General features: G+C 42.3%; 2 protein-coding genes across 2 annotated transcripts in view; both read left to right on the top strand.

The window, feature by feature from the left end:
* Positions 1–678: 678 nt before the first annotated feature.
* On the top strand, positions 679–7,783 carry SARC_03402 (hypothetical protein; the record flags this gene model as incomplete). Its single annotated transcript, XM_014302813.1, has 9 exons — positions 679–754; positions 1,566–1,663; positions 2,382–2,487; positions 2,790–2,912; positions 3,762–3,853; positions 4,441–4,540; positions 5,425–5,604; positions 6,278–6,429; positions 7,501–7,783. 9 exons carry the CDS (start codon positions 679–681, stop codon positions 7,537–7,539), a joined length of 966 nt encoding a protein of 321 aa, XP_014158288.1. The 3' UTR covers positions 7,540–7,783.
* A 1,702-nt stretch (positions 7,784–9,485) lies between these two features.
* The window catches only part of SARC_03401 (hypothetical protein), a 7,516-nt gene continuing 7,121 nt past the window's right edge, over positions 9,486–9,880 (top strand). Inside the window, exon 1 of the mRNA XM_014302812.1 lies at positions 9,486–9,793. Within this exon, the coding sequence (XP_014158287.1) occupies positions 9,763–9,793 (31 nt within the window). The 5' untranslated portion in view covers positions 9,486–9,762. The remainder of the gene's footprint in view (positions 9,794–9,880) is intronic.

Here is a 9,880-nt window from a genome sequence, read left to right as displayed (position 1 = left end):
CTTATATCTTCATTCTCCGCTAGAGGTGTATGTTATCGAATCCTATCGTGTTCGTTCATTTTTCACATGCACGTCTATGAAAAATATGCATATATGCCTCTAATTCAAATATATGAATACATGGTTTCGTTTCGTTACCGCATGTGCAAATGTTTAGTGATGTGAATTGTTCGCTATATGTTCTCAAGCTTGTATATATGTGTCTACAATTGGTGAGGCTTTTACAGACAGCGAGCGCTTAGCTGCATTTATGTCATATTCATTTGACAATCTTCATATTGGATTGGTGAAGTATATGTAGTGATTAGCGTTACGTTTAAAATCAACCCGCTCTATAGACAAAGTTGTTATTATGGTTTATACCAAACTAAATTCTGGTCAAGACGTTGGGGAGTTTTAGGTGGGGTTTCTTTGCTATAGATAGAGCTGTCAGCTGATGCTCGCACACAGTTTCAGTGAAGTGTTTTGCACTCAACTCTGCAGGCCTGCGCCCCTGTGTAGTGTCGTGCTTTCGTACCGAACTCCTGGATGTGTGCCAACTTCACGTCGTGATCGATTCTTGATGTGCATGTGCGTAGTTTTACACTCCTTGTGCTCCGAGAGCATGGTGGTAGGTATGAATGTCCTGTCCTTTTCTTTTCTCATTGGGGTCTGCACCTGCTTTTCCGCAGAGAGGTGATGAAGCACTTCAAACCACACTGGCCTGAACAGAAGAAGCAGTTTACGCAGTTCACAGCCGGACTAACTAATAAACGTATGTATGTATACACCGTAGGCATTATTGATGTCGCACGCATGTGTATGTATGTCTGAGCCTCATTTTTCTGGACGGTAGTAGTAGCGTGTGCACGACTCAGGCGTCAAGGTATATGCGCGCCCCTCACGTCTGGTACTTATTGTTATGCGTAGGTGTGTGTCAGGTTGTGTGCTTTACATCTCTAGAAAGACTGTGGACGGTGAAGAACACAGTGTATTGTAGACGTCGGCACTTTCGCATCCGTATTCTTCGAGGGAAGCACCCCACGCCTGCTCTTATATGCGAGCCTATCCCGTCGTAATAATTCATCAGCCTGTAGCCTATATGCAGTACATGGAGATAATTCGTAGTACACCTGCCAGTGTATTGCTATTCTTTCCAGCTCATGCCACGTGTGTCCCCAAACTGCCTAGTTACATGGTGTTGGAATGCGAATGCACGAGCAAAATTCTGCGGGAGTGGTGAAGTATAAGTTTCTCATCGCAGAGGCAATGCAGCCTCGATGATTCAGTACCATATACCATGATAAGAATCGTCGTAGGTTTGGCTTGGCCACTTCTTTGCAGTTTGTGGTAGTTCCTCTGCTTTGGCATTGCTGAGTATTATATAGGTGTTCGTTCACATCCTTGCTTAATACTGGCCTAATGTGATTTTTTGGGTTTTAGCTGAAACCCTAAACCTCCTAAACCTTAAACTCATTTGAGAACTTATCACCAGTAGAACGCTCCACACTCACGCTCCTAGAGGCAAAGAACTTCGAATTCCACTCTTCTAATCTCTTATAAGTTGATATATCACCCCGTGACAGTGTTCATGGTATCGTTAGATGGCACGGATGAGAAGTGCCTGTGCCGGATATACGGAAAGAACACAAATCTACTGATAGACCGGGACCAGGAGTTGGTGGTAGGTCGAGTGTTACAACGTTGGCACCACACCACCTATCAGTGTGATACATCATTAAGCCAATGCATTAAATATATGCTTAGCGGACTTTCTTTCACGCACACTTAAGGCCAAGGGTCCCTTGGGGTGTACTCAAATGCTCGAGCTATATAAAGGTCTACGTCCGATGTGTGCCTTTAGAATCCTGAAGCTTGTTTGTGCTAAGACTTGTTTGTGTATGTTTCAATGCGAATGGAGTTTAGCACAACACCTTCGGGTTAAGTGTACCAGATTTTACGTGAGTGCTCGTCTCTGTTTCTCTGTCACCGTAACAGCTGCGAGTGGAAAATCTTGGTCTTCCGCGCGACTGCTATATACCTGTATACTATATATACTACCCTTAAGCGCCACGTACTATAATATATATATATATATATATATATATATGAGTGTGTGCGTGTGTGTGGGTATGCATGTTTGTATATAACTATATATATGTATATATATATGTATATGTAAATGTAATGTATATATCACTTTATGTATGTATGTATATATATTTATAATATATCATCATTTATGCGATATACACACACACATATATATATATATATGTGTGTGTGTGAGTGTGTGTGTGTTTGTGTATATATATAATATATTCTATGGTCGCATCATATCTGCCTTGCACATCAGCATTACAAGTAGCCGCTTACAGGTACTATGTCCACCTCTCGAACAGAACTTAGTAAGTCTACACAAGTCAGGCCTCTCACCTGAACTAGTGGGTCGGTTTAATAATGGCTTCTGCTATGGCTATCTCGATGGAACACCTCTGGATACCTCTGGTATGTGGTACACTGTGCTTGTATTGTCGACCTTTGTAACTGCGCATATCACATCCATTCCCATATATATGCTCTTTGTTTCAACCTTCAGCCCATTTATGACCCGCTTCAACTGCAGACCGAGTCAGTTTTCTTGCGTATATGGTCACGCCTGTGTATATTCTCGTGCACTGCAGGCGTGACTGTGTGTGCCACAACTGCTTGTATGCTTACGTCGATTATATGCACACACACGTAGGTATGACTGTGCGTATCGCAACGACTTGTATACTCACGCCTACGTATGTGCACGTATACTGCAGGTATGAGTGACGAAATCATATCGCCCTTAACTGCGAAGCTACTGGGCACGTGGCACCGAACGCACGTGTCTGGCGACATGTCACCTATGTTATGGGAGACCATTGAGCGATGGCTGGAATATGGTATGGCGTTTGGGATCGGTCTTGAGCATTGCATTCCGGGTTGAGTGTTTGCGTGCCATTATGAGTGTGGTATGCCGCACTTAATGTATCAGTATTACAATAACCTTGTGTAGTGTCTGAGTTGGCATCGTCCGCGTGTCGGGTGGCTATACTACGGCATACCACCGAGTCATATACACTGGAGACCGAACGCTGGCGTGGTTGAATGGGGTCATCTGGAATATATGGACCTAGTTGTGGCGTTGTGATGGTATTGCGCAAGAGTTCATCCCGCCGCTAGTGTTGGGGGGGGTGGCGTGCACGTAGTCATGTGTATCTTTGTTATCTATACACAACGTATTCCTTTGACGTTCTTCGCGTTGGAGCCACCGCAAGGGACGAGGCATTACAGTGCGCACGAGCTCATACATCCACAATTGTGTATTGATGTCGTTTGCAAAGCTCATACATCCACAATTGTGTATTGATGGCGTTTGCAAAGCTCATACATCCACAATTGTGTATTGATGGCGTTTGCAAAGCTCATACATCCACAATTGTGTATTGATGGCGTTTGTAAAGCTCATACATCCACAATTGTGTATTGATGGCGTTTGCAAAGCTCATACATCCACAAGTGTGTATTGATGGCGTTTGCAAAGCTCATACATCCACAAGTGTGTATTAATGGCGTTCGCAAAGCTCATATATCCACAAGTGTGTATTGATGGCGTTTGCTGAGCTCATACATCCACAATTGTGTATTGATGGCGTTTGCAAAGCTCATACATCCATAATTGTGTATTGATGGCGTTTGCACGTATTCGTGCCTGTGTATATTCACACACCACACATTCCTTGGTGTTTCAGCCACCCCGCGGGAAGAGGAGTTGCATCCCAGGAAAGAGTCGGTGCATGATCGGTCCAAAGGAGACCTCTCAATAGCCGACATCAGAGCGGAGGTATGCCCCGTGTGCTTCTGTGTAGCCAGCGTCACTATTGAAGCTTTGAACTATCCGGTAGTCGTACATCCGTTGTGAATGCTTTGACTGCGCTCGGCAGGTTGTAGTTCTAGTGTAGGCACCCCTTTTAAAGTCATTGTTCCTGTTTACATCCACTCTGGAAAATACAATCTTTCGAGTGAGGGTTTTGTTGGGAGACGTTTGGAGTCTGTGGAACGCCTCTAAAAGTCATTGGCCTTGTTTGCACTCACTCTGAGAAGTACAATCTATTGAGTGAGGGGTATTTGGGAAGTCGTTTGGCGTCTGTGCAACACTTTTAAAGTCATCGTCCTTGCTTGCACCCACTCTGAAATGTCTGATCTATTGAGTAAGGGTTTGGAGTATATGCAGAGGTGAGGTTTCTACGCTTGTCCACCATATACCGCGATCTATAACTCCCACATGTCTCGAGAGAGTGACGTTAGGAATACTTTTTGTCTGCTATAAAACTGAAGTATGTGAATATTGTTGCTGCGCAAGCAAGCGGGATACTCTTTCAAGCCGGTGCTTCGGTCTCATACTCGCTCCTTCTCGACTTCATATCATAGATTGCGGAACTACGCTCGTATCTGAAGCCCTTGAACTCGCCGGTGGTGTTCTGTCACAACGATCTTCTGTGTAATAACATACTTTATAACGAGAAAACTGGTATGTTGCATTCATCCTACTATGAGTATACGATTGTCGGTGCGTGTGCTCTGTGCCTCCTACTGCGTACGCTTGCCATCCTGCCTAGGCCGTCCCCTGCACCGCCTCTATGCGAGAGGGTTGTGTGGTGTTCGGATTCCATGTATTTGTTTTGTAGCTGTATACTGTAGTTAGAATGTCATGGTTCATGTGGCGTAAGTGTAGTAGGTCACGTGCCTACTGCCCTTCCCATAGGTTCTATGTCGTTAACTCACAACATTGATATGGTATGTTGTTATAGCTGTTTACTGTAATTAGAATGCCATGGTTCATGTGGCGTATGTGTAGTAGGTCACGTGCCTACTGCCCTTCCCATAGGTTCTATGTCGTTAACTCACTACATTGATATGGTATGTTGTTATAGCTGTTACTGAAATTAGAATGACATGGTTCTTTTGGCGTATGTGTAGCAGGTCACGTGCCTACTGCCCTTCCCATAGGTTCTATGTCGTTAATCCTCCACTTTGACATGGTGTCCGCCACACCCCGTACATACACTCCTGAATGTGCATCATCCAATGCCCACGAATTCGGTGGCTAACGCCCGGTAGTGTTGTAGGTAGCATCGTGCACTCGCAAATCCTGTGTATCCGTTTGCCTATCATGTCGTGTGTGTCTGAGTGTCTGTAGGGTGTGCAGCGGTGTGTTTTGCAGTCGGCCGTGTGTGAACTCCACTTCACTGTTGTGCCTTTTAAGATATGCACTTGTATGGGCTGGCTGGTCCTTGGTATGCTTGCCTATAGACAGTTGCTCACTTGGTGCGGTGAGACCTACCTATGTGGTTGTAGTATATACCAGGCGTGTTTTAATGGGCTTTTTTGTGACCCACATGTCTCATACAATAGAGTCGGTCGGGTTCATCGACTACGAATACGGTAACTATAGTTACCGAGGGTTTGATATTGGCAACCATTTCTGTGAATTCGCTGGAATGGAGGACCCGGTGGACTACTCACTGTTCCCTAAAGAAGACTTTCAGAAGAGGTGGCTGAGGAACTACCTGTCAGAATATCAGCCCCATCGAGGTATGACCTGACAGTAGTCAATGTGGTTCCTCCGTGTGTGTGTGTGTCATCACACAGTAGTCAATGCGGCTCATTCGTGGGTGTGTGTGTCATCACAGAGCAGTCAATACGGCTCAACCGTGTGTGTGTGTGTGTCATCACAGAGCAGTCAATGCGGCTCATCCGTGTGTGTATGTGTCATCATATAGTATTTGATGTTTCTTATTTGTATGTGTGTGTATCATGTATTGTGTAGGTTTCGCCTTTGTGTTTGCATGGGTAGGGTGTTTATGTATAGTGTCTACTTTAATATATATGTGCAGGTGTGTGTGTGTGTGTGCGTGTGTATGTACATATATATATATAGGGTACGCGCCCGCATTAGGCGGCCAATCCTACCTTATCTCGAGCCACACTTCCAAAGGATAGTATCTCGAATTGAGTCTCATATACTCAGTATCAGCCAACCCGTGCACCTGGTGAACACAAAGCCTTACTGGAGCACCCATGTATGGCCTATACACAACTATGCATAAATATACTCGCAGAAAAATGTACAATCACAGTTAAGTTTACGTTGCGCACGCTAATGTCTATCTCTACCTGTGCGTGAACAGAGGTATCTAAAAATTTACAATCACAGTTAAGTTCACGTTGCGCACTCTAGTGTCTATCTCTGCCTGTGCGTGAACAGAGATATCTACCGACGACGTCGAGAAGTTGTACCGGGAGGTGAACAAGTTCGGACTGGCCGCCCATATCTATTGGGGCGTGTGGGCTCTAGTCCAAGCCAAATTTAGTGACATCGACTTCGACTACGCAGCCTACGCGCAGATCCGATTCCTGGTGTGTCTGCCTGTGCCCTCGAATGATCAGTAATATTGAGTGTACTTCTATATAGAATATAAGGTGGTGCATCTGGATTTGGTTCACAGTATATTGACAAGTCCACTATATTATAGTGGAAAAATAGAGTGCCTTATATAATAGTGGACAAATAGAGTCCACAATATTATAGTAGACAAATAGAGTCCATTATATTATAGTAGACCAATAGAGTCCATTATATTATAGTGGACAAATAGAGTCCATTATATTTTAGTAAAAATAGATATAGTCCATGATATTATAATGGACAAATAGAGTACATTATACTATAGTGGGCAAATAGAGTCCATTATATTAAAGTGGGCAAATAGAGTCCATTATATTATAGTAGACCAATAGAGTCCATTATATTATAGTGGACAAATAGATTCCATTACATTATAGTATATATATATATATATTTATATATATATAGTCCACTACATTATAGTGGACAAATAGAGTACATTATACTATAGTGGGCAAATAGAGTCTATTATATTTTAGTGGACAAATAGAGTCCATTATATTGTATTGGACATATAGTCTATTACAATATAGTGGACAAATAGAGTCCATTCTGTTATAATAGACAAATAGACTCCATCATATATTATAGTGGACAAATAGAGTACATTATAGTATAGTGGGTAAATAGAATCCGTTATATTTTAGTGGACAAAAAGAGACCATTACATTATATTGGACAAATAGAGTCCATTACATTATAGTGGACAAATAGAGTACATTACACTATAGTGGGAATATAGAGTCCCATTATATTTTAGTGGATAAATAGAGTCCATTATATTATATTGGACAAATAGAATACACTATACTATAGTGGGTAATTGAGTCCATTATATTATAGCAGACATATAATGAGTCCATTATATTATAGTGGACAAATAGAATACAGGCAAATAGAGCCAGATTGATCATGATCTCATACCAGAACGAGGAAATACGATTCTGGAAATGTTATAGCTGGGTTGTTTGCTGCCGGTGTTGCCATACACTGTCACTGATACACCGACTACCCCACTACAGGAATACCTAAAGAGGAAGGATGAGTTCCTAGCCCTGTAGATCAGCTGCGCTAAAAACCCTAAAACGGCGTAAAGGATTGTCTTAACAATTAAAGGCGTATAGGATTGTCTTGACAATTAACGGCGTAAAGGATTGTCTTGACAATTAACGGCGTAAATGATTGTCTTGACAATTAAAGGCGTAAAGGATTGCCTTGACAATTAACGGCGTAAAGGATTGTTTGACAATTAACGGCGTAAAGGTTTGTTTGACAATTAACGGCGTATAGGATTGTCTTGACAATTAACGGCGTAAAGGATTGTCTTGACAATTAACGGCGTAAATGATTGTCTTGACAATTAACGGCGTAAAGGATTGTCGTGACTAGAAATGACTCTCCGTCCCACCAAGACGAAGCAGGTGGCCCTCTGAATACGCACCATAGCAGATTGAGCACCTTGCAGGCGCACTTCCATGAATGAGTGGTGTGGCTGGGCTTCGTGGCATAATAAAAATCATTAGTATCAGAAGAAAGCGCCGAAGAGTCCTTTTGGAGGTTTTAGGGTTATATTCCCCTTTTTGCCTTTTGGAGGTTTTAGGGTTTTATATTACCCTGTTTGCTATTAGTCGGATACGACCTCGCAAGCTTAAGAAACGCACTAGCATATTTTTACAAGCGGTTGCTTCGCACACCGTGAGCTAACCTCGCACTCGCTTGCCACATCAACATCACCATCTTCTACATACACCCTCTGTAAACCCGAGAGTGAGTCCTGTATATTATTGAAGGTGTCACGCATAGTACAGCTATGTTCGGCATTGGCGGGAAACCAATCTCGCAACGGATGACTATTGAACGATTCTAATGTTGGTAAAAGAGATTTCAAAGTTGGAATGGCTGCGGATATTGCGGGGGGTATGTCCCTTGTGTATTCTGTATCGAGAACAACTCATTCACAACTGGGTACCCCAAGCGAAACGGTATTCTCGAATTGAAGTTAAAGATATTTGCTACAGTTTGCTATTAGAAATGGCTTCTCATTCCTTTTTCATTTTGCACGATCCTCTGACTGGTTGCGCATTCTGGAGGACAGCCGACTGACCAAAAAAAATATGGAACTTGTGGTGTTCACATACTTGCCCAGCACCCAGGCCTGCAGGTATTTGCCTCGTGTAGCCTTCCTTATAAATACTTGTTTTTTAGCCTACCTTATACCTCTATTTTAGTCTACCTTGATCTTTATTTAAGCCATCCTTATAAATACTTATATTATAGACAATAGTATACAGTTTGGAAACTGAAACTTCCTTAGATGACTCTGATATCAGTGATATGGCATGTAAGCAGTCCGATCACTGAAAAAACTAAGCGGGGGGTTTTTTTTAATGTCTAAGATGAATAATCCCAATACACACAAAGTATTTTTTTCTAATTTAAATTTTGGCATGTGAAAGGCTCGCAGACTAATCCCCCCCCCACTTCTCCTCTTCTTCCCATATATATAATAAATAATATACGTAGTACATTCATACAGTAAGTATATAAATACTGCACTACAATGGTTAATGTGTCTGTAGCATTGCTTTCAGAAGAGGTACACATAGAATGTACGTAACTGCGCTTGAATCTGAACAATTTTTGCCAGAAGATGTTTTTTTTAGTAGTTCATAGAGGATCAGGGGAAGGGAGAGCGAAGTCCCAGATCGGAATTCGTATTAATTTTATATTGCCAATGATTGCCCAGTGCCCAGTGCCCAGTGCCCTCTGTGTTAGGACTACTCTAGTATTTTTAACCAGAGTCTTCTACTATTAATACTACTCTCTACTATGTAGTAGAGAGAGGGACTGCGAGAGTCTAAATACTTAATACTACTCCTATAGAGAGGCCGAGACCCGAGAAAAAACAATACTTGTGACTCATGTTTGTTTATGTGAACACGCTTTGTTGGCTTTTTGCATAAAATATTTTGTTAATATCTCCCTACGCAGGGTTTGAGGAAAACAGCTGATTGCTGGCTGATGGCCTGGAGGCTGGAGTCCTGGGATGTCTGGCTTGCTCATTGCTGTGATGGTGCGCAGGTTCGCATCGAAAAAAATGTATTTACATTAACCTCTACAACTATTTTCAATACTATTTAGTAAATAATAAACATTTAGATGAATGAAGTTCATATCCATACGGCCGAGCAGCTAGGAGACGGATTGCGTTTCTCCATCTATTGTGAATATAGCGAATATTACAGAGAGGCAGAAGTGGAGCATAATATAGATTGTACATCACTATGGTCGTTGGTGGATCAAATGCAGAGTCAGGTAGGCAATGTTGTTTTTTGTTGCTGATACGACACGATTGTTTTTACTCGCTAATGCGAATTTATATATGCATATATATATTTATAT

This window comes from Sphaeroforma arctica (genome assembly GCF_001186125.1).
Source record: "Sphaeroforma arctica JP610 unplaced genomic scaffold supercont1.172, whole genome shotgun sequence".
In the NCBI taxonomy this organism is placed as follows: Eukaryota; class Ichthyosporea; order Ichthyophonida; genus Sphaeroforma; species Sphaeroforma arctica.
The sequence above is the reverse complement of the archived record's forward strand: the minus strand, read 5'-3'. Positions and strand labels throughout refer to the sequence as shown.